General features: G+C 34.8%; 1 protein-coding gene across 4 annotated transcripts in view; it reads left to right on the forward strand.

Annotated features, from left to right (window-relative positions):
* The window catches only part of DIAPH2 (diaphanous related formin 2), an 878,028-nt gene that overhangs the window by 442,060 nt on the left and 409,906 nt on the right, over positions 1 to 26,062 (forward strand). For all 4 annotated transcript variants that reach the window (XM_061179189.1, XM_061179191.1, XM_061179192.1 and 1 more), the window contains 2 exons: positions 10,877 to 10,978; positions 23,910 to 24,149. In XM_061179189.1, the coding sequence (XP_061035172.1) occupies positions 10,877 to 10,978; positions 23,910 to 24,149 (342 nt within the window). The remainder of the gene's footprint in view (positions 1 to 10,876; positions 10,979 to 23,909; positions 24,150 to 26,062) is intronic.

Here is a 26,062-nt window from a genome sequence, read left to right on the forward strand (position 1 = left end):
AGCTTGTCATGTATGTTTCTATTACAACTCTTTTTGAACTAATTGGAATGATTTACTGGTATTATGATGATCTTGGAAATAGAAGCAACCTTGTGTTTGTGTGTGGATTGTCTTCCTAGACAGTGAAGTGTTTCTACCTTTGGATTTGCATAGGAGTGGTGGCATTCTGATGTGGCATGTTTCATTTAATGATATGGCCATTCTGTTAGTGTGCTAGTTTTCATAGTCTGCATAGGCTTGCATTGTTCCATATGCCCAAACAAAAATTGTGGAGGAGAAACACTGAGTTCTTAATGTGAAATGATTGAATATTGCATTAGCATACACCTGTATATTTGAATGAAATTTCCAGGTTGTCCTTCGGGATATTTCACATAAAGTACATTGCACTATTCTCATTTCAAGACCTGTGAAATGTTAGCACCCTTCAAACTCTATAGTTATCGTAGATAGGTGTCTTGACTGTTATGGTAGGATTCAGCTTTGGTTAACATCTATATATAATATTTTAAAGTAATGCATCCTTGCATTTGTTTGTCATGGCCATGATAAGGGGATATCTAATGACAGCAGAATGTAGCGTAAACAGGATATTGTATACCTGTCACCTATTTTAGCTAATACAAATCTTCTATTAAATATCTGAGAATATCAGTTTGTCTTCTTATAATGAGAAGATATTTTATATTTAATTTGAAATATGTTAATTTAAAATATATGAGGGCTATATAATTTATAAAGGAATGTTAATAATGTGGATATTGTTTGTATTATACTTAGGCAGAATATATTACATTTAGACACAGCCATACCCACCTCATATGCTATTCAGTATTCATAGTCATTCATTCTGTATGTTCTATATTTTGTTTAATTCTTAAAATCACCTTTTAGGTTTAATATGATTTCGAAGTTTTATTTTTGAGTACAGAGTGGGACATAAACAAAATAGAAGATAATTAGCATCAAAAGAATGAATGCTTTCAGTAATAATCTTTCAGATTAATTGTAAATCATATTAATTATTTTAGAAGGCAATACATTTCTTCTGCAAATAGGATCATGACATTAGTGGGAGTTGAAATTGTTATATACAAAGTAGTCACAATTTTTCTTTTTATAATTATAGAAGTTATAAATATATCTGCGATCTCTATTAATCTAATTCAAAATGAGAACACTTTGAGGAATTTAATTGAAGTTAAATTAGGAAAGTTTAGATACATATGATTTCCATAGCCCAGATTTTTGGCTGTACAATGTGAAAGAAGGGTTGAACCAAAAAGAGATTTTGACAGAAAGAACCATCAGAACTTGTGACTGAGTGACAAATGCCAGTTTGAAAGCTTAGAAGGTGGAGAGGATGCCAGTCCTGTTGGCAGAATGGGGCCTTTAGGAGAAGCTGATAAGAGGTAGGGATGAGAGGTCAGAGTGAGGATGGATTCTCCTTTAGATTTGTTGAATTTGAGTTAACGATGGGACATCTGGATGGGACGGACTGTCAGTTAGAAACATGTAACTTAGAGATGGGCAGGAGTAGTGAGGGCTGGAGCTGTTCATTTGGTGTTATTAGCGCTGAGGTGTTACTGAAGAGTTTTCCTACCTGGGCCAAGTTGAAGATCAAATAGGTAGGAAACCTGTAAAAGGCTGCCTCTTTGTAAGATATAAATGTCATACTCCAAGGTCATGAATTTTCTCATCATGTTTTCAATGCTTGTATTTTCTTTAATCAACTAATATATTTTTAAAGGAGTGGCTCCATGAAAACGGCTAGAAAATCTCCCACTGAATGCTTGAGGCCATTTAATAAGCATTTTAACATACTTTAGCAGACTCTTAGAGTCTGTTTTAGGGGTTACAGAAATGTTAAGAATTTCAAATCAAAAGGAGAGAATTGTAGCATGACCACCTGACAAGAAATGTATTTTGGATCAAATGCAACAAATTACTGTCAGTCATATGTTGATTATGGTTTCACTGTGTAGGGAGGAGTATACACAGTCCTTCTGGACCAGTAATCTTCGTCAGGGCAGAATCTCTAGTGGTTAACGTGGTCGTAAGCACATAGTCGGCAGCCAGTATATACTAGCTGAACGATGGATGAAACACAAAATAAATACAGAACTAGGCCCGACATCAAAGTGTGTGCCATTTAACTCAAAGCAAAGAACAAGAACACATGAATGTGATTTCAGAACATGAAAATACACACACAATTTAAGACATGCCATGAGAAAGTGTTGAAAAACATATAATAAATTACAGTAGTTAAGGGATTGAGTTTTTTGACCAGGCAAAATAGGTGGAGGGTTACGTTAAGATGACAGAGATTTATCCAAGACTTCGGGAAAACGTTTCTTATCTGGATTTTTCTACAAAATAAAGTATTTGATGACGTAAGTTAAAATAACACTTACATATATGTATATATATCTCCTATATATAAATAGAATCCTGTGTATAGATATAAATAAACATATATTTATATATGCTCTGTAATAGTATAATTTTAAAAGGAATAAATAACAGATTTTTAAAAAGAAATTTTGGCCCCATTCCATTTACGTGGGGAATGATAGACTTAATCACAGTGAACCTAACTCGGCTTTCCTACTACTAAAAAGACTTAATGAGATATAAGATAAAAAAGAAAGGTTATGTTTTGGCAAGAAGGAAAGGGCATTATGGTTCAATACCTTCACTTAACTAACCTTTAAGTATGCAATTAACATTTAAAGGGAATAAAGTTTTGAAAGTATTATAGAGTAATTGCAGAAATGTAAAAAGTAGTTAAAAGCCTATGGTCTGTTAGGAGAAATCCCTTCAGATAGCTGTGACAGTCATCAGAAAGTGAATTTGTGCTGCGTAAAAGAAGAAGAAAAATCTGCTCATTTGGTGACATGATTACTGCTTTCCCCTTTGTTGTTTTCTTTGTGAACTTCAGCTCATTGACATTTTCTAGGATGAAATTTTCCTACTGACCTAGAATTGATCTTTTAAACAACAAATCATACAATATTTGAAAGAAGATGCTCGGTAGTAAGCAGGAGCAAAAGGAGGGAAAAATAGGCGGGTTGAAACTTTACAGGGTATTTGCCTATTAACTCACAGTTTGCCAGAATCTAAGTTGTACTTAAAAATTTATAATTTCTAGCTTCTGCTATTATGAACAGCTTTTCCCTTACAGTATAGAGGGTGTCTGAACTCATCTTTGCAATTTATTTACCGATCATAAGTAGCGATAGTATCAATAGGGCAGCTGAAGTCAAAAGCTATTTACAATTGTTTAAGTACAGAGTCCTTGGGCAATGTGACTTTTAAACCCTAGCCCAGTCCACATCTGTTCACCTGTGTTTTGCTTCCTCTTGTTCCTAGCTGCTGTTGCAGGACCTTAATTCTTTTCAAAAGCTACCTACATTAGATGCTTCTATGGCTCTCAGGGAATATCTTCCACATCTCATGAACTAATTTTGTCAGCTTCCATGTAGCTGCTGTGGGTGATTTTCTTCATTTCCTGTTTTGAACCCTTTTCTAAGGACCACTGTATGTGGGGAGAGGGGAGGAGTTTCTCACGGGGTACAGCTGGTATGCACTGAAGCCCTCTTGATGCCAAGGGTGTGGAGTCTCCTGTGGCAAAATACAGAAACATGTGTTTCTTCCCTTGTCTCCTTTTTTAACATCCTTGATTTGGGGGATACCCAAGCCGTGCTCATCACACAGCTCCCCTTTCCACAGCACTCAGACATATGACTCTGTTGGGGGTGGGTAGGCCAGGCCTGGAGACACATTCAAGAAACAAATGTACTGTGCTCAGAATCACCCTGATCCTTTCCAAAATGTAGGCTTTCTTACTGGACCCAGCCTGACTACATGATACACACTTCCTTTCTGTTAGGTGGGACGTTTCTCTTCCAAGAGGCCTTACAAATAGACTTCCAACTAACTCCAAGGACTGTCCACATTAGTCTCAAACTGTGCCTTGAACATCTGTTTTCTCTCTTGACATGCTATTGAGCAGGTGAAGGGGATAAAGGCAAATGAGTACCACTATGTCTCTCTCTCCTCTGTCTTCTAATCCTCCTTTCTCTTCTATTCAGGAGTTGATGGGCATGAAAACATTATTAATGTCTGATCTTATACTCCATTTTGTCTATAAAGTCTAGTATGTATGGGAAAAAAAATCAGGTATCTTTATGTATTGGCTATGATGGCCACTTGCAACATGGGGTTCTAGAGGTAGTGGGCTCATTAATCAATAAGTCCTATAAAGTAGTCTGCATCTGCCACACGTTGAGAGAGTGTTACTCTAAGCCTTATTTGCAAATAGAACCCACTAAGCACTGGCAGTTATATAAGCTTGTAACTCAGTCAGAAGACCATATCCAGAATCAGAATACATCTAAGGCCACCGAATGTGTTCAATATTTCATATAGCTAAACAGAGAAAGAAAAGATATGTCACCTATGGTGGAGCCTGTGTTGTAAAGATGACTTACAGATTATCTACAGCTGGAAGAGAAGCAAAATAACAAGTTTCACATACAGAGCTAAAATTCTATTTTAGGCTTGATTCATTCTGTAATAGTTATTTTCACAGTTAAAACTTAAAATTGAGATGGAGAGTTTGAAATATGCAGAATTGATATTTTTAATAATTATATTAGTGTTCTTAATCTTTCTAATCGAGTTTCCCTGTCGGGAAAATTATACAACTTACCAATCTGATTCTTTGTTTTTCTTAATAACATACTTCACAAAAAGTCCCATTAACAGAGAAAAAATTTTAAAAACAATTTATATACATCAGAAATATTCTAGAAAAATAGAAATAACACCTTGGTATTTACTTACCTTTTCATTCTGTAAAAGAAAATGATGTTAATGAAGCAAAATAGTAGATGTTCTTAATTGCATTTGATTATATGTTTATATTGTTATATCAACATTGATATTTCTTTTAAGTCAAAGGACGTGATATTTTAAATCTTTGGTCTCATCAGTTACACAATGGGTGCCATTGCAGGTGTAGAGCTTAGTGGAAACGCAGAATTAGTGGGAGAAGAGAAAAGATAAATGGAGAGAACAAAAGAGGACTTAAAGTAGACATGATACACTTGTTTCCTGTGGGACTTATAAGGCTATATGTTGCCTACTCTTTTTTTTTTTTTTGATCTGGAAACATCAATAATATACAGTGTACCATTTAACCTATTTTAATTGTACAATTTAAATGGTGTTAAGTATATTTACAGTGTTGTTCAATCATCACCACTATTTTCAGAACTTTTTCATCATCCTAAAAGAAACTCTATACCTTTTAAGCAGTAACTCCCCATTCCCTTCTGCTCCTAGCCCCTGGTAACCCCTGTTCTACTATCTCTAAGAATTTGTCTGTTCTAGATACCACACATAAGTGGGTTCATACATTATTTGTCCTTTTTTGTCTATCTTATTTCACTAAGCAAAATATTTTCAAGATTCATCCATGTTTTAGCATGGATCAAAACTTCCTTTTTTGGCTAAATAATATTCTGTTGTATGTACATACCACATTTATCAATGCATCTGTTGATGGACAAGTAGGTTGTTTCTACCTGCTGGCTATTGAATAATGATGCTATGGACATTTGTGTACAACTATCTGTTTGAGACGCTGTTTTCAGTTCTTTTTGATACATACCTAGGAGTGGAATTGTGGGGTCATACGGTAATTCTATGTTTAATTTCTAAGAAACCACCAAACTGTCTTCCACAATGCTGGTGCCATTTTACATTCCAACCAGCAATGCATGAGGGTTTCTATTTTAACACATCCTCACCAACACTTGTTATTTCCCATTTTTTTGGCAATAGCTATTCTAGTGTGCATGAAATGGTGTCTCATTGTGGGTGCTTTAAAAAATGCTATTATAAGTGGAATTGTTTTCTTAATTTCCTTCCAGATTGTTCATTGATGGTACATAGAAATACAACTGATTTTTGTGTGCTGATTATGTATCTTGAAATTTTGCTGAATTCATTTATTAGCTCTAACAGTATTTTTGGTGGATTATTTTTGGTGGATTATTTAGTGTTTTCTGCATATAAAATCATGCCATCTGTAAACAGAGACAGTTTTGTTTTTTTTTTTTTCTTTTCCAATTTGGATGCCTTTTATTTCTCTTTCTTGCCTAATTTCTCTGGTTAGAACTTCCAGTACTATGATGGATAGACATGGTGTAAGCAGGCATCCTTGCCTTGTTCTTGTTCTTAACAGGTATGCTTTCAGTCTTTCACCATTGAGTATGATGTTAACTGTGACTTTTTCATATACGACCTTTATCATATTGAGAAAGCTTCCTTTTACTCCTAGTTTAAAGAGTATTTTTTTCTCCCAAATGTGTGTTGGATTTTGTCAAACGCTTTTCATGCATTAGTTGAAATGATCATGTGAGGTTTTTTTTCCCTTCATTCTATTAATGTGGTATATTATATTGATTGGTTTTTGTATGTTGAATCACCCTTGCATTCCAACTATTGTTTTACAACTGTCTGTTTCTTCAATTCTGTCAATTTTTACTTCATATATTTTGGAGCTCTGTTCTTAGATGTGAGTATGATTATAATTATATCTTCTTGATGGGTTGAAACTTTTATTAATATGTAGTATCTTGTTTGTTATCATTTTGTGATTTAAAGTCTATTTAGTTTGACAATAATATAGACACCTCAGATTTTTTTTTTTTTGGTTACTGTAATATAGACACCTCAGCTTTTTTTTTTTTGGTTACTGTTTAGATGCAATATCTTTTTCCATCCTTTTCAACCACCTTTTGTCTTTTTATTGAAAGTGAGTCTCATGTAGACTGCATATAGAAGATATATGTGTTTATTTATTTATTTACTTGTTTTATTGAGGTATAATTGACACATAGCATATCAATTTCAGGTGTACAACATAATGATTCAGTATTTGTATAATTGTAACATGATCACCACAATATGTCACCATACATATAGAAATTTTCTTCTTTTTTTTTTCTTGTGATGAGGACTTTTAAAATCTACTGTCTTAGAACTCTCAAATATGCAATACAGTATTAATAACTACAGTCACCATGCTGTATGTTACATCCCCATGTCTTGTTTTATAGCTGGAAGTTTGTCCCTTTTGACCCCGCTTCACCTATTTTGCTCCCCACTCCCCCACTCCAGCAACTAGCAGTCTGTTCTCTGCATCTATCAACTTGGTTTTTGGTTGTTGTTTTGTTTTTGTTTTTTTAGAGTCCACACGTAAGTCAGATCATACGGTAGTTGTCTTTCTCTGTCTGACTTATTTCACTTAGTATAATGCCCTCAAGGTCCGTCTGTGTTGTTGCAAATGGCAAGGTTTCATTCTTTTTTTAGGGCTGAATAGTATTCCATTGTGGCATGCGTGCACGCATGCACGCGCATGCGTGTGTGTGTGTGTGTGTGTGTGTGTGTGTGTTGTATCATCTTCTTTATTCATTCATCCATTAATGGACACAGGTTGTTTTCATACCTTGGCAATTGTAAATAATAGTGCATTGAACATGGGCATACTGATATCTCTTTGATATAGTCACTTCATTTTCTTCAGATATATACCCAGAAGTGGAATTGCTGGATTATATGATAGTTCTTTTTTAAATTTTTTGAGGAACCTCCTTACTGTTTTCCATAGTGCCTGTACAAATTTACATTCCCACCAACAGTACATAATATTTGTTTGTTTTTAAATCTATTCTGCAAAACTCTTTCTTTTAATTGGAGAGTTTAATTCATTTACATTTAAATTAATTATTCATAAGGAAAGGCTTTTTTTCTGCCATTTAGCTGTTTTCTGTATGTTTTACATGTTTTTGTTCCTTAATTTCTCTATTATTATCTATTTTTGTAGTTAGTTGTGGTTTTTTTTTTTTTTGGTAGCCTACTATTTTGATTCTTCTCTTTATTCTGTGTAATTTTTAGTTATTTTCTTAGTAATTACCTTAGGGATTAAAATTAACATCTTAAACTTATAACAACCTAGTCTTAATAATAAAAACTTAATTTCAATAATATATAAACACTGTGTTCCTGTACATTTTTCTCCCTTTATATTGCTGTTGTCATAGATTACATGTTTATACATTATATGCCCATTAACAAAGATTTATAATTATTGTTTTATGCACTTTCCTTTTAAATCATATAGGAAAAAAAAGAGGAGTTACAAACCAAAGTACAATAACATTGACTTTTATATTTATCTATGTAGTTACCTTGCTCTTTATTTCTTCTTATGTCTTTGAGTTACTTTTTGGTGTCATTTCATTTCTGCTTGTAGGACCTCCTTTAGTATTTCTGTCAGGACAGGTTTGCTAGCAATAAATTATCTCTTTTGTTGTTGTTGTTGTTAATTTGGGAATGTCTTAGTTTTTCATTCTTGGAGGAAGATGGTTTGGTGGATATAAAATTCTTATTGATAGTCATTTATTTCAGCACTTTAAATATGTTATCTCACTACCTTTTGACTCCTATGGTAGAAATCATATATTAATCCTATTGAGGCTCTATTAAATGTGACAATTCACTTCCCTCTTGCTGCTTTAAAAATTCTTTTTCTACATTTTGACAGTTTGATTAGGAAGTGTCTCAGAGTGGACCTCTTTGATGTCCTGCTCGGAGTTAATGAGCTCTTTGGATGTGAATATTTATGTATTTCATCAGAGTTAGGAAGTTTTCAACCATTATTTCTTCATATATTTTTTCTGCCCCTTTCTCTTCTGGGAATCCTGTGATGTACATGTTGGTGTGCTTGGTGTCCCACAGATCCCTCAGGCTCTGTTTATTTTTCTTCATTCTTTTATCTTTCTGTTCCTCAGACTGAATCATTTCAATTTCCTTATCTTCAAGTTCATCAGTCCTTTCTTCTGCCTGCTCAAATCTGCTGTGGAACCCCTCTAGTAAATTTTTCATTTCAGTTATTGTACTTTTCACTTCCAGAATTTCTTTTGGATTCCTTTTTGTAATTTCTGTGTCTTTATTGATATTCTCATTCTGTTCATAACATCATCCTCCTGATTTCCTTTAGTTATTTGTCCATAGCCTCCTTTAGCTCATTAAGCATGTTTAAGACAGTTGATTTAATATTTTTGACTAATAACTTTAAAGTCTGAGCTTCTTTAGGGATAGTTTCTGTCAAATTCTTTTTATTTTCCCCTTCACAGGCCCTGTTTCCTGTTTCTTCACGTGCTTCGTAATTTTTTTTTTGAGAACTGGACATTTGAATATACTATAACTCTGGGAATCTGATTCTGCCACTCCTTACAGACTGCTGATTTTTGTTTGCTGAAAGTGGTAGTGTGTATTCCTTGTGTGTGGTCATTGTAGTTTGGGTTTCATTATCTCTTCTGTCAGCCAGTGACCTGACAAAGATTTCCTTAAATATCTGGTTCCAAAAAGCAGGAGAGGTGTTTCTATCTGTTTAAATCTTCCAATAGATGCTATCAGGGAAAGCTGCTGCAACCAGAGAATGTTGAAACCAAGGCAAGCATCTGCCAAACCAACCAAAACTCAGATCTCCAAATTTCGGAGAACAACGTCCCCACTGCTCACCCTGGCATCAGCCGTCCCCTTTGGCAACTCAGGCACTATCTTCACAGTGGTGCTGAGGAATAGTATATGGTATCTGTTTTATGCATGTCATTCTCCTACCAGAGTCTCTCTTTATCAAACACTTCCCTTGTTGTAATTATCCAGTCAGGTTCCACAGTTCTGAAATAGTTTATTAAATCACTCTTTCCAGCTCAGTGGCTGCTTTGATGGAGGGATCAATCTCTGGAGCTTCCTTCTCTGCCATTTTTCATCAACTCTACTTTCTTAAATCTTTGTTTCCTGCTTTCTTCCCTTTCATATGCCTTTTTAAATTCCATATAGATCCCCAAAACGTTGGTTGCAAGTTAATGTGATGATAGTTAGAACTGTACCAAAGTCCAAGATAAGCTAGGTTGAGAAGAATTCATTAATTTTGATTCTCTTAGGCATCAAACTTGAACATGCATCAGACTTCATCACTTTTTCTTGGTTCTGCATTAAAGTTGGAATATATTATGTACTTAAATACAGATATTGTATATATATTCAAGTTGTTCTGAAAGGTAGTTTTAATGTGCTTGAATATTTTAGTTGGGCTGCACACTTGTCCCTCAGACTCAGTGTTGGACTCTTATGTGGCCAGCTGTGAGGCGGTAAAGCTTAAATAGCTGGGAAAATGATGTATGGACTTTAGGGGCCAAGGCTAGGCTTGTTTCTTGATAACTGTATTGGAAATTAGGAATCACATAGAAGAACAGAATAGAAAGAAAGAAAAAAATACAGATATTGTAAATAATGGGAGATTAATTTTTACAGGCTTGGTGCGGTTTATAAGATTGAAGATGATTCCCAATTTTGCCAATTATGAAGATTAGAGTTGATTATTATTATTATTATTATTGCCCATGAGTTAATTCTACATAGTATTTTTCTGTTTTTTATATAGATTGACTAATTACCAGGACAGGAAATAAAACTTAGAAATTATGCTATGTGTTTAAGGCCCAGAAAGTTAGTCAGTTTTGGATTGTTATTTATTGTCACATGATTTTTTAATTTAACATTTATGTGCTGTAGTGCATAGACACCAAACATGTTTATGTATTTATTCACATTAAATTGTCATTCATTTTTTGGTTAAGTTTTTGGGAAGAAGGGGAAGATACACTGGTACTATGGCAGAACCACAATCAGAAATTTATCCACTCTTCTAGTTAATCACTTTTAGAGTTGTTAATGCATGTTTAATAATCCTAATCATGAAATACTAAACTTTTATGCTTTTATTTCTTTTTAGAACCTTATAAAACATCTTCCTGAGCAGAAGGTACTCAATGAATTAGCACAGCTGAAGAATGAATATGATGACCTTTGTGAGCCTGAACAGTTTGGAGTTGTGGTATGTATCTAGCCTAAGGGCCCACAAACTCAGCTTGGAGGTAACACTTATCAGAAACAGTGAAAAAAAAAAAGACATTTCAATCGCTGATATTTTTTTCTACTGTATAATAACTACATAACTTAATATAACATTAGCTGTCAGGAAAAAAAATCCTTGTTTATTATTTATAATATTATTGAAAACTAAAGAAATTAAGATTTACATTATGAAATACCTCTAGACATCTCGTGGGCCTTCCTCTATATCAGTGCTGATATTAATATATGAAAAATAATACATATTATTGTATTGACTGTTTTTTCTTCTATTTAGATCTTGATGCTAGAATTTAGCCCTAAAAGAGTTAGGCTAAGAATAAGGGCGGAAACTAGATAATTAGTAATGTTCTAGAGACTGTTTTCTGTGGTATATATTGTATTAGAAAAAGCACAAGAATTTTCAGATATCCCATAGAGTGTCATTAATTGATTGAAAGCTTTACATACACTGTTTCAGCTGGAAAGAAAATTTCATAAATACACATCATGCTTTACCATGATTAAATAATTATTGGAATGAATTATGTTTTCTTATCTCCTCTTCATTTTAAGGGGTACAAAAGATGACTAGGTATAAATATGTATTAAAAAATATAGTTTTATATACATGTGTATATATATATACATATACCTATATATACATATGCATAGCTTTCCCCAAAACCTCTATTCAAATAATAGGGAAAAATAAAAAAAGATGGTGGGAAAGAGGGCATGATGATTTATTTACTTTCTTAGAGAAAAGCTATTTTTGACTTAGGTGTTCCATACAAGTTTGTTTGCCATGTGAACAAACAGTTCTATTACAGCTTTCAGTTTTACCCTGGCTCTCTGACCATTTTCCATCTGCATACTAAGACTACTTAAAATTACCGCCGGACCCAATAGTCAAACACTGTCTGCTTCATCTGAAATATTGGGTTGGCCAAAAAGTTCGTTTGGGTTTAACCTCTTTAATAGGAATGTATTTGAATTGATCTGATTTGGTACTTTGCAATTTAAAAATCGTGTTTAAAATCAAAATGTGATAGATGGAACAGAGTATGTTCCTTTTGAACATATGCAATAACTGCTTGATCATATTTAGAGTTTATTAATTTTCAGATATGGCATTGCATATGCTGATGTAGGAGGATTCTGTCAAATCCTTGAAAAGCAAATCAGGAATGTATATTTAGGGTGAGATAGAGCATGTAAAGGTACCTGAGGAAGAGATATCTCTCGTTTTTGAATTAGGCAAATTAATCAACTAAACTGGCCAGATATTGTTTACTAAGTAGCAGCACTTTAACACAATATTAAATAGTAAAATTTTCTAGACCAAAGTCCACACTTGAAACTTAAGCTACTTGAATTCATATTATAATTGAAGCAAGGCTATATACCATCTGAGAATTCAGCTGTGCCATGGTGGTTATGAGTTTTACAGTAGGTACACTACACAATTTCTCTGAAGCCATTTTTTTTCTGAATGCAGTTTATCTTGGAAGATGTATTAGTTTGCCAAGCAAATCCTTCAAGAGGAATATCCTTGGTACCACACTGAGGAAATGAAGTTTGGGGACATAAAAAGCAATATAACTTCTGAACTCAAAGCAAAGTAGAAAATGGAAGAGATTTCTTGTTTGTGCACATAACCATAAATAATTCTGGGGCTGTGAACATGAAGTCACCTGGTCCTCTTATTTACTCTCCCCATCCTTAGCTACATGTCTGTAGGGGAAATAGTCAAGGACATTACAAAGTAGTTTATGCTATGTAAATTACTTAAGGCAGTATCAATCAGGAAGCGCCAAATAAAGTTTAGGTCATCTCTTATATATCTAGCAAAAAGATTCTTGAAATAATGATATGACTCAGTCTTTTAACTATGTATGTAAGCATGTATATCTTGTATATAATAGATAGTAGATAAGTGTTTTTTGAATTGAATTATAGGACAATTATTCAAACCAAGTATGAGCCTGAGATTAAAAATAGCATAGTTTAGATCTCTAAAAGTAAAAATTATGTTCAAATATATTTCTCCAGGTCTATGCTGAAATTAAATTCACTTCTGTCTGGAAACGCCCAAATACTTTTTAATCCTCAAAATATATTGACAGCCTACGTTTAGGACAACTTTGGAAATGCATAGAATCATCTGCCCTAATGAGAAAGGCTCCAAACTGGTTGTCTTACTTCTGCTTTCTTCCCCCATCAAAAGTATTAGTGTAGTCGTCTTAAAATCTATATTAATCTTATGATTTCTGTATTAAAACCCTTCAGTGTCTCCCAGAGTTTACAGAATAAAACCTGAGCTCCTTTGCATTCTCATTCTGCCTCTAACTCTCTGGCTTTATGCCTCCCTGTTCTCTTTGGTGAACTGAGCGAATTGGTGTCTTTATGACATTTTAGCTTTTACCTCGGCGGGACTTTCTTTGCCATTTCAGCAGTTATTTTACTTGTTCCTATTCAGTGGTCTTTCGTTTTTCCATAGCGGCTATACCCTATACCGTATCTTACCTGCTTTCCACAAGTCTTCACTCCCTCCCCTCCCCGTTCTTTTCACTTACTACAAACAACCTAATCTCTTACCAGGGAAAAGGGAAAGCACCTAGGCTTCAGAACTTCCAACATCTCTCCTACCTACAGTTATCTCTACCCATATCTTTTATTAGCTTCCTCTCTGTCAAACCTTAAAAAAAGGGATACTTTATTATCACTAATACTATTGTTGTCATGATTAGTGATAGAAACAAGAATGTATTGAGGTGTTACTGTGTCTGATTCTATGCTAAGTGTTTTTACATGTACCATCTCATGAATTCCTCACGGCCCTATGAGATTGGCACTATTATTAGCTTCATGTTACAGATGAAGAAACTGAGGCCAAGGAAGGCTGGGGACCTTGTCCAAGGTTACATAGTAAGTAGTAGGTACAGAATTCAATCCCAGGCAATCTGACATCATGGATTGTGATTTTAACCACTGTACTGAACTGGTGTGTGCACGTGTGTACACGTCCACGTGTGTGTGAGATAGTCTACTACATACTAATTTACTTATCTCTGTTTAAGGCATTATTATCCCCTGCCTACTCTTGTTCTGTTATTCTATTGCCTCTTCAATTCGTCAGTCTCCACTCTGCCCTTCTCTTCAGAAGAAAAACATCTTCTTAAGTCATTCACTGCCTAAAAATGTATGAATGGATAGCTGGATGAATGGATGGATGGATGAATAAAAATCCTTCACTGGCCCTGAGGTCCATGATAGCTACTGCCCTCTCTTCATTACCTAGCATCCGTTTTTTCAAAGATTAGTGTATTTGTTCTCTACTTCCTTACCTCTAGTTACTATTTAGCAAACAGCAATCAGAATTCTGCCTTAAACAATGCATTGAAACTGATCTAGAAGAGATCATTAATTACCTCCTAATTGTATCTAAAATATACATCGGTTCTACTCACTTCTCTTTTTCTGTGCCGTCACCACTTTAGCCCAAGCCAGCATCATCTTTCCCTTAACCATTATAATATACTTTTAGCCTGTTTTTTCCACTTATACTTTTGCCATTTTCCAAATCAGTCTCGGCACAGCCCTCGATGTGACATTTCTAGAGTACATTTGTGTTGCATCATTATTTATCTGCTTAAAGCATCACTGCGTTGTTTTTTGAATTTACCATGCTCTTTCCTGCCTTTGGACCATTACACACATTGCTCCCTCTTACTCCCACTCGCTGCCTGCCTCTCTTCTGCTTATTCAAGTTTCTGCTTAAATTTCATTCTCTCCGTGATGCCTTCACTTACCTATCAATCAAAATTAGGTCTCCCTATTAAACTCTCTCAGAGCACCTTTTTTCTTTTCCTTTCTCATGGTTTTTAATTAAATATTTAATTGCGAGATTATTTATTGACTATCTATAACCCCTGCTAGATTGCAACTTCTTTAAGTATATATATCGTATTGATTTAATTCACATGACATATACTTACCAAATGTTTGTTGACTGTATTAGCTTGAATGCAAGATCAAGTGGGCTCTTTTCAGTCCTAATTCTGTATCCATATGGCACTTGATAACATTGAAGAATTTAGATTCCTTACTGAGTCCTTTTCTTTCTTTGCCTTCTCTAGAGATAAATGCTCTTTCCTAATTTTACACCTATCACCCTTGCCAGTGTCCTGTAGAGTTTCCATTATTATATAACTTCCTGGATGGTAAAAACAAAATCTCATCAGTTAGGGATAGACATATGCCAGAAGTGTGATTACTTCTGCAAAATTCATTAAAATCATCATCAAACAAAAAACAATAAAATTGGCAAGACTAGGGAAAAATATGGCTTTGACTTTTTGAAAGAAATAAACTTACCTGAGACAGTGACTGGGCTGCTAAGCTTTCTCTAAACTTTTTGGGTGTTTTGTTTTCTTTCTTTTTTTTTTTTAAAGCAGCCATATCATTGGGTTTGCTTATATTCACATGTAATGAGTTAAAAAGAAACCAAAAAAAAAAAAAAAAAAAAAAAAAAAAAAAGCGAGAGCAAGAGAGAGAGAGAAAAGAAACAAATAAAAAAACTAGCATATCCCTCTTCCCAGGAGGTCTTCCCAAGCAGACCTCCTGGGAAGAGGGGTATGCTAGTTCCCACACCTTCTATGATCAATAATCCTTTTCTTTAGGGGGGTATATTGGCTGCATAGCTTCCCACTGACTTGTCCTCCAACCTGCCTCACACAGAATTGAATTTGGTACATTGTTGTAATTATGTGCTGTACCTTTACTGGGAATAAAGCACAGATCTTTGAAAGCTCTGCCAGTTAGAACCCCCAGCAGGAGCTTTTAGATTCTTCTGAGTGTGTTTGCAGCTCAGCTGTTCTTAAACCTCAGAGCGACGGAAACTCCCACTTGTCTTGCACTGAGGATGGAGACCCATACTATGTGTATCTATTAAACTAACACATCTTCTGAGAAAAAGAAGGCAATAATTAGTTCTCTTGGTAATCCGTACTTTGTTTTTCTGACCTCAAAAATTACCCATATTTTTCAATTAAAAACATTTTAAAGCTATAATCTAAGAAAAAGATGTTGAGATAGCCTTGTGCATAAAAACATTTATAATGAAAAGCAAAGATTATGTGATACTGCTGACAGCACATTTAATTTTTTTCTTTCTCTACATAAATATGTGAAGGCAGGAGGAGTGGATTTATGCCTATTGTTGGAAGTACAACTATAAAGTCAGTGTGCTTTTTAATTTTTTTAAAGTCCCCTAAGAGCTTATGAGCTCTATTCAAGATAGCTTAACCAGGTGAAAAGGAAATTCTTAAAAGCTTTTTTTTTTTCTCCTACGTATCATCAAAGGCAATTAGTTCGGATGGAAAATTGTAGCTCTTCTGTTCAATTAATGTTAAATTATTCAGGTTTGCATATTCATTGGGAAAATTGCATTTTTCTTTATCTGCTTTCATTCAAAGTGTTCAGTGTTTTGATATGTAATGCCTTGATTGTTTCTATTTTCATTCCTTCTGTAAATATGAATGCTAGCTCTTACTTCCAGATGTGCATTCATTTTATCTGAAAAAAAGCTGGTTTAATAATTGTGAGATCAAGTAAAAGAAAACTCGCCATGACTCGTTCTCAAATCCATGTATTCAGATTCTTGTTCATTTCATTAACTTCTCATAATAGTCCATTTTGTGACAAGATTGCTTATTTCCATCAGCTTTTGCAATAAAATGAGGTAAAATAAAACCACCTCAAAACTGAATATTCAGATTAAGTCGGGGATGTCAATCAATTTTGCTATTGATTGCTTTTCATTAAATTTTTTAAAAATAAAAAATTAACCCCTTTTCCTTCTCCATATATCAGTAATCCGTAAGATGGCAGCATAGCATTACCATTACAGATGCTCTGATGGCCGTTCTTGGCTTCAGACAGTTGTTTTCAGAAGGATGTTTTGAAATTCTTGCTCCAATTCTTAGTGTAATTCTTCTGAGTTTCCAGTGTCTCTTGGGGCCGACATTGTTACCATTTTCTGTTCCAGACTGTAGATGAGTAAACGTTTGTTGATGCATAATTTCCACATATCATTATATTTGGGGAAAATATTCTCTATCAGCATATCATTGCTTTTCTGCGGTACAGTCAGTTTTCAACACTCCGTTTTTCCAAAGCCTCATATTACAGATCAACCATGGCTCTTATCTCTCCTGATATCTAATACACAAACATTTGCCATTGGCTCCATACAGCAGATGTACCTGTATTGATGATTTTGTGCAGTCCAAGTACTAGGTGTACTGCAGAAAGTACAGCAGTGAGCAGTAGAGAGCCTAGTCTGGAGGGGGTTATGTCTAAATAGGATAGTAAAATGATTTATTTAACAGAGAATCACAGATGTCCTTGCTTTATTTCCATACTTCCAGGCAGACTTTTACTCAGTCGTGGAGTCTGGATCTCACAACTTTTATAGGCAGTTCTGCCTGCTTTCTAAGTTAAATCCACTCTTCTTTATTGTCACTTCATTATCATCACCTTAATTATAGTCACTGATACAAAATTATTCTGTATATTCAATGTATCCATACATTGGATCCCAATAGTATTTAGGTATGGAGGGGGCACCTTGTAACAAATGTATATTTCTTACAAATATATCTGTTAATTCCAATGAATTTTTAACATTATATTTTGAAGACACTAGAAGATCAGTTTTGTTCACATATGATGGCAGTTGAGGGTGTGTTTCTTAGCAATGCAAAATGAAAGATAACAGAAATCCCCTTAAAGGTGAGCGACACGTGACTGCAGGAGTGGCATGTGGCTGCCTCCTCCTCCTTCGCACATGATTGTTACACTTGGGTCTTTTCTCTTTCTCTATGGATTCTTATGGTAGTATGGCAGAACATCAATATTCACCAGCTGCATAGGTAGTGAAGTGTATAAAATTCAAATTATATAAACAAAACTGTGTCTAACTCTTTGGGGAAATAACCCACTTGTAGCTGTTCTCACTAAAGCCGTCAGGGTACATTTTCTTCTTTTTAATATAGTGCAGATCAGCTAAAGAAATGATAGCTGCTTGATGTGATTTGACAGACAAGTATCTTGTAACACAAAAAAATCCCCTACATAATACAATACCTTGGTCACCAGCCCACAGCACTTCAAGGAATGAATTATAAAACAAAGGATGCCAGTCATCTAAAATGCTGCGAGGAACCACAAGGAAAAACAAACATACATTTCAGCCAAGTTTTTGTTATATTTCCTCATATCACTTAGGTGCATTCAAATGCCTTTACAAGACATGCGCCTTTTAATAATTGTATCTGTGGCTGGGGATGTCGCTCAGTGCTTCCTATGATTTCTAAGCTTAGTTATCCAAGGCATTCCCTTACACACTCAAATCCTCTAATGGAGATTCAACTATTGTCTATCAGTCTACCCTGGTCTGATCATAAAAATTCACACTTCTGATTGCAGCAAATTCTATTAGTATGATCAAAGCATACTGTCTTGTGGCTCCTGTAAAGAGATGCATCCATATAGTTTCACCTCCTCCATAATCTTGATTTTTACAGTAACACATTTTCAGTGCTAACATTTCTAATAGTAAATGTATATTATGCATTGAAACGGACTGAAGGGAGCTCTGCATGATATTTACAAAGTGTGAAATAGATAATGAGGGCCGTTCTTCACCAAGCCCTGGTAACACACATTCCTTAATTGTGGATGAGAGAAACTTTATCTCAGGTTTGGGAGAACAGTCAGGGACCATGGTACCTTCTTAGGAATTTCTGAGGATAAGTAAAGAGGGTAATAACAACAATAGCTATTGTTTTAGAGTGCTTCCATTGTGTCAGCTACCATGACAGTAATGTTACACATAGGATCTCATTTAAGTCTTACTGCAACTTGCATGAACGACTTAAGGAATACATTTTACTGATGGGGACATAAAGTCTCAGAAACATTCAGTAACTTGGATTAGATCATAACTATAAAGTAACAGAAGTGTAGTTCAAGTCCAGGTCTGTATAACTCAAAAGTCCCTGTTTCTTCCACTACAATGTACCTTACAGGTCTAGAGAATGCAGAGAATGGTTTCTCTCCCTCTCTGAGGATTAACGGGAAAATTCTCTCGAACCTACCCTTCAAAATAGTTATACGGGGCTCTGAATTCGGGCTAAGATTGAGCCTGGGCAATATCGTTGGGATGACACATTTGGTAGCTAATGACTTTACATAAGGAGTAGGGTACCCTCCTCCTGCCTCACATCAGCCTACTCTGATACCTCTTCACACTAGGCATCTGCTTCCCAATCCAGCACTTTGCTGATATTGGAGTTTCTGTTTATATGAATGAATACATCCATCCATCCATTTGTTTTACAGGATTTTTTTTTTTTTTCAAATCACCTATGATGTTTATCACCTGCTCTGCACTAAACTTTATTCTAGTGGGTAAATGAAGGAAGAAATTTTGCCAAGTCAGTGGTCAACTCTGATCCTCTTATGACACACAACCTCTTCCCCAAATCAGGTTGACTGATGATAGATTATATCCAGTAACAGCAGTTCAACAAAGTTAATTCCCTAGCATTTCTGGTTTGACATCTTAGCTGAAGACATTATTTTGGGGACAGTAAAACATTACCGTCGGCTGTTAATTTTGTTCAATAGACAACCTGTCTGTCCTCCTTGGGAGGAGATCCGGAAAATGGTTAGTCAGCTAAGGAGTGCTTTTAAAATCAGTCAGCAAATATTTGAATGTCTAATAAATGCAAGGACCCGTGCTAGGTGCTACACAAGGTGCAGTCTTTGATTCTTCTCTCTATACACTCTCCTCATCAACAACCTGCCTTTCACAACATCTATTCCAGTCACTCCCAAATCTGCCAACTCTAATACTTATCTCCTCCTAAACTCAAGGACTGAATTTCCAAATGCTACCAGATATCATAACAATACCTAAAACTCAAAATGCCAAGAAAGCAATATTATTTCCCTATTATAGAGGTGTCATTTTACTATTCATGTGAGGATTTAGAGGGGGGAAGGCTGGAGGGATCAGGGAACATATTTAAATAGTCTATTTTAGTAATTCAACCTTGAAGTACATAAATTTTAAGCTTGAATGGTGAGAATTGAAAATAAGAACCAATTCTAAGAAATTCTTCAGGTTAAAATATAGGCAAGGAATGGTATTAAATTACATTGTCTTTACCAGGATTTGAATATGACTTCAAGATTTGGAGTCTTCATAGTGGGGATCTAATAGTATCTTTGTTAATAATAAAATACACTGGTGTCTGAGAGGATGGTGAACCAAGTTCACTTAAATGCTAATAAAAATGTCTTGGTAACATCCAAGTAATATTTTTCACTTGTGAATCTCGCACTGTTTACTTCACCTTTCCATAACTCTAGAGGCAGAGACTAAAAAAGAAAGAAAGAATATATATGGATCATTTATTTGGCTCCTACCTAATTATCAAAACAAGACTGCTCGACAGGACTTTCCCCTACTTTACAAATGAGGAAACTGAAGCAGAAAAATTAGGTGGATTAGTTTCACACAGTCTAACTATGCAAAAGTTTCTAGATTCAGTCCTTTGGTTGAGTTTGCTACTAAGCTGTACCCTATCGGCCCCCACTGCCTTAGTCCCTGATTAGCTTACTGAAGTGTAGGCAGCAGATCAGGGGAAGCAAATTCATCTATCCTCATTCTCTGAAACAAAAAAAACAAACAGTAAACTGCATCAAATCAGCATCTCCTTCAGCATTCATTAATGCCAACAACATTTTACCTCACAAAGGACTTTACACCTTGGAGCCATCTTTGACTTTCTCCTCCCATAACTGGTCATTTACTAAGTCCCATTGCTTCTTCCTTAATTCTGCCTCTTGTATCTATTGCTTCCTTTCCCTTCCTACTGTCAACATCCTAGGTCATTACCTGTTTCTAAGACCATTTGAAGACTTAACTAATGGTATCCCTACCCCTAATCTCTCCTTTAGCCACTCATACATACTGCTCTCAGTATGACTCAAAAGACGGCGTGGTGTAGTGGTTGAGAGTCTGGATTCTGTAGCCAGAATGCCTGAGTTCAAATCTCCAGATCTTCAACATGCAATTTGAATCTGTGCTAGTTCCTTAGTATTTCTGTGTCTCACTTTCCTCATCTTTAGAATGAGACTAAGGCTAATAACCTTTTCCTAGGCTTGTTTTGAGAATCAAATCTGCATATATGTATATAACACATCTGTAGAAAAATGTCTGGCACAGAGTACTCAATAAATGTCATTCACCGCTATTATTGTTATTATAATTACTAAAGTACACTTTTGGTCACATTATTTTGGTTGGAGCTGGTATTGAAAAAAAAAAAAAAAAAAAGATCAAATCCCTGCTCTTTGGGTTGTAGGCCAAGGATTGAAATACAAAGCCCAGAAAGGATACAAATATGAATGAAAACAAGTGGTATTAGAACTGAAGCAAGACTAAAAGAAAATCTATATAAGCCTAGGGTTTAAATTCCTTGTGGATCTCAGACCAAGGCCACCCTGGTGAGCAGGGTTCCTACAAGTCCTACAGAGCATGGGCAGAAGGACAGGTATTTGGTGACTAGCACCTGGTCAAAATAGTTCTATGGCTTTTTTAACCATCAGGGAGACTGAAAAACTACTACTTCCGAAACATATAAAATGATAGGAAACATGATTCTGTGCTAATGATAGCCAGTTAACAGTGAAAAGAAAGGAAAAATTAAGTGGGAAAGGATTTGGAGACAGTGGTAGAGGCATAAATGAAGGCAGAAAATGACATAGAAACTTAGATTCCCACACAAACATACACATGGAGATTTGCACATTCATGGAGACGTAGACTTTGGTGTGGTTAGCTTCCAATTTTATGGCCTTTACATGGAATCTTAAGGTACTTTGATCTAAATTCTGCCCCTAGGTATATACCTCATATATTCCTAACCTATAAACCTTTTCTCACAACTTTCTTTTGGTCCCCGTTTGTGTTTGCTTGCTCGCTTTCTCTCTCTCTCTCTACTTGTTTAATTTTTATCTATTTATCCATTTGTATCCCCTCTACTCTGTAGCCTTCATTAAACATTGTAGTCATAGAGTTTAAAGTTTTCTCTTCTTTCAGTGAACATCTCCAGCACTTAATTTCTGTTTACCCATTTAGAATCATGGGCTGGTTCTATCGCTAGCTATAGTTTTCAAGTGATTGTGTTATGAGTTTTGAGGTATATTGGACACTTTTTGTGAGTAGATGGTGTGTCTTATACTTAACCATGCGAGTACTGAAGAAACAGTAGGATGCTTTTTCTTTTTTTAAAGATTTTATTTATTTATTTATTTGGTTGCACCAGGTCTTAGTTGCAACAGGCGGACTCCTTAGTTGCGGCTCCAGAGCTCCTTAGTTGTGGCATGTGAACTCTTAGTTGCAACATGCGTGTGGGATCTAGTTGCCTAACCAGGGATTGAACCTGGGCCCCTGCATTGGAAGTGCGGAGTCTCATCCACTGCGCCGCCAGGGAAGTCCCAGTAGGATGCTTTGAATACTACCCTGATCGTATTTAAAAAAAGCTATTGATAAGTGATCTGACTTATGTAGGTATAGTAACAGGCGGATATTCCCAGCGCACTTTTATAATCTGCCTATAAAAAGCATGTAAGCATATGGGGGATTAGCAGACAGCAAAGGTTAATTTTTGGACAGGCAGACACCCATGGTTAATGTGAAAATTCATTTCAAAGAGTTAAAATGATAAATTATGCTTTGCTTTTGTATTAGAGCAGATAGGGTCTATTCAACAGCTCATTTTGCTGCTTTTGAAGGGTTCTTTGTGGCTTAAGGACTCTTGTTTATGCTATCAAATTCTTTTCATGTTGTCTACAGATATCTCATGCCTACACTGTGCCTGGCATTTGTATTTAAAAAGAAAACTAAGCTATATGTGTAAAAAGAATAAATGTAATTAGGATTGTTAATAATTTCATTGTGTGTGTGCTTATGTTCTTATGTGTCTACCCTCCCCCCACCTCTCTCCCAGAATTCCTTTGGTGAATAAAAACTAGTGAAATGACTTGGAGTTTGGGGGAATTAAAGACTAAAAGAAATTATTATCGTAGGAGCTATACCAAAGGGAATAGAGAATGTGCACCGATACTATGAAACAATTAATTAAAACCTAAGTTTAACTGTTTTGAAGAAAACCAATATAGAATTCTTGAATAATGTACTTAAAAGTAAGTTCATGTGATTTTACCATAACTTAATTATTTAACATCAACATTCTGTCAAGTAGGTGAAATTCTTTAGAGCATATATAAATATTTAATACATTTTATTAATAGAAATCATAGGTTTAAAATTATTAAATGCTCAGTCAGAGCTAGTCTTCTGGTTTCAGACAGCATAGTGTGATATGTAATTTTTTTTTAGGAATGTGGTTGCACTTACATTTTCTGTCATCGTGTACATTTTTTATATGTGGCCCAACTATTCGCTCAACTCAATGTCATGTTTGTACATTTTCGTAGTTTGCCTCAGGGACAGATTTTTGGCAGTTTAAATGCTATTGATGACTAATGATTATGCATTTAACATACAGCAACTGTTTAGCTTCAATAATATTTTCTTAATGCAGTAAGGATGATTTCATTTATTCCTTTAAAACTGAACAGCTATTTCTTTAAACTTTGAAAAAAAATTCCTTTGAAATGTCTAAAACAAAGTAGAATAATGTTTGTTAAAACCCAGAGAGAATTCATTTTATTCGGAAGTTTTACAGTATTGTCTATAAAATGATCCCCGCTAGAGAGAAAAATAACGGGCTTTATATATATATTCTTATACAGCATTCCTTATCTTACAGATGAGCTCAGTGAAAATGTTGCGTCCTCGTCTCAATAGCATTCTTTTCAAGCTCACGTTTGAAGAACACGTAAACAACATCAAACCAAGCATCATAGCAGTAACTCTGGCCTGTGAAGAACTGAAGAAAAGTGAAAGCTTTAACAGACTTCTAGAGTTAGTTCTTTTGGTTGGAAACTACATGAACTCAGGCTCAAGAAATGCCCAGTCTTTGGGTTTTAAGATCAACTTTCTCTGTAAGGTAAGATAACACTTTATAATGCCAATGTACAGCAATAATCTCATCTACGAGAGGGGTCACTTTAAATAGCAATAGTACGTAAGCCCAAAAAAGTATCCTTTAAAAGGATGAATTTTATGGCATGTGAATTGTATCTAAATTAAAACAGATAAATGATTTTTAAAAACCTTACTGTAGTAAAATCTCAAAGACTGCAAATTCTTTTGTAGTATAGTACTCAGCTCTTGCTGATCAAATCTTCCTGGAGTTTTTAGGTCCAAAAAAATTGCTTTTATAAAGTAGATGTAATCTTGTACTTCAATCCCTTCAAACTTATTTTATGTCTCTCCAAAAAGTATTTGAGGAGCTAAATTCAATGAGGTGATAGCCAGAAATTGCCTTCTGAATATGCTTTGCTTTTTCTTCTCCAAGAAAATAATACTCTTTATTGTTGAATAGTGTTGTGTTATTAAACTTATACTAGGTATCTAGTGCATTAACTAAAAGTTTTTAAAGAATCAAGTGGTAATCGTTTTATTGTTTTGATTATGCGTTAATTCTTGTGAAAAGTAAACAAAGAAACAGACAAGTGCAAAAGTGATGGTGTATGTCCATTTCTAGGTTAGCACAAACCACCTTATTAAAGGAAAAGATCTGTCTGTTACACAAAGAAAACTGAACAGACTCTGAGGGGAAGGCCTGTAAGAAAGCTGGAGACAAAAATAAGTCTGAAAACAAGCGATGTATCTTTGACATCTCACCATTGTTTCACTTTTTTTTTTCTTTCACATCTGAAAACATTACAGAACTTTGGTTAGTTCTTGAAGTATATTATTACAAGAATCCCCAATCTAGGAATGGATATAAATTTCTTTTCTATTCATGCATTAAATAGATGTGCATTACGTATACATGGACTAGTATTTTAATATGTATCAAAAATGATTTGCTCCTGGTAGTTCTCACCCGGATAGACATAAAGAATAACATTTGTAGATAGTAGGATGCATAATGAAATTGTATCTGTTTACTCCTGATTTATTTTTAAGGGGTGTAAGGAAAGAAAGCAAGGAAGATAGGGAAGATGGTCTGGCATGCTAGATTTTTGTCAAAAAAATATTTTTGGTCCCTCTTCTTATGATATTAAGGGACATGTGCAATTATTTGATAATACCAACAAGAATAAGGCTATGCTTGTAATAAATTAGAATAACTCACACCCCGATTTGTAGGATAAACTAAATATTTAAGACTTTTTCATTTTATTGCACATCATGTATTCAACACTAGTAAAAGCATCTTTTATCAAGATGCTACTTGTTTAGAGTATACACTATAGGCACAGTGAGTTAAATCTTAAAGTGTTCTTGGTTGGTGATTACAAAAATATTATAAATTAAAAGAAAATATCATTGGAAATTTGTATTGTTACCTGTTTCACATTTAATTCATATAAAAAAGACATTTAAAACAAACTATCCTAATTTGAACAAATATGTACCTTCTTTAAGTGTCTTAATTTCACACTATTCAAATTAATTACATGAACTGATATTTTTGAGGCAAGAATGAATAAGTCATTTATACATAGGAACAAAAGATTATATTAATCTCACAGAAGGATTGTACAGTTGCATCTTGTATTTTGGAGAGAGGCTTCTTCCTGTCATCTACCTGTCAAATAAAAGTTCTTCCACACAGCGCTGGTCTGACATCTATCACTAGAGGTATGCTCAAAGGATTCAGCACAAAGATTTTTGCCAACTTCAAATAAAATAAAAAATAATCTTATGGGAAATACTAGCATGTAGTAATAGATGTTCTAAAAGAGAAAGAAGTGAATGTTTAAAAATCTTCTGCCCTCTCCCACTTTTCAGTAGGATTTTTATCTTCAGGGAAATACTTGTCATTAAGAAAGAAATATCGTATACATG

Source organism: Eubalaena glacialis, chromosome X (genome assembly GCF_028564815.1).
Source record: "Eubalaena glacialis isolate mEubGla1 chromosome X, mEubGla1.1.hap2.+ XY, whole genome shotgun sequence".
In the NCBI taxonomy this organism is placed as follows: Eukaryota; Metazoa; Chordata; class Mammalia; order Artiodactyla; family Balaenidae; genus Eubalaena; species Eubalaena glacialis.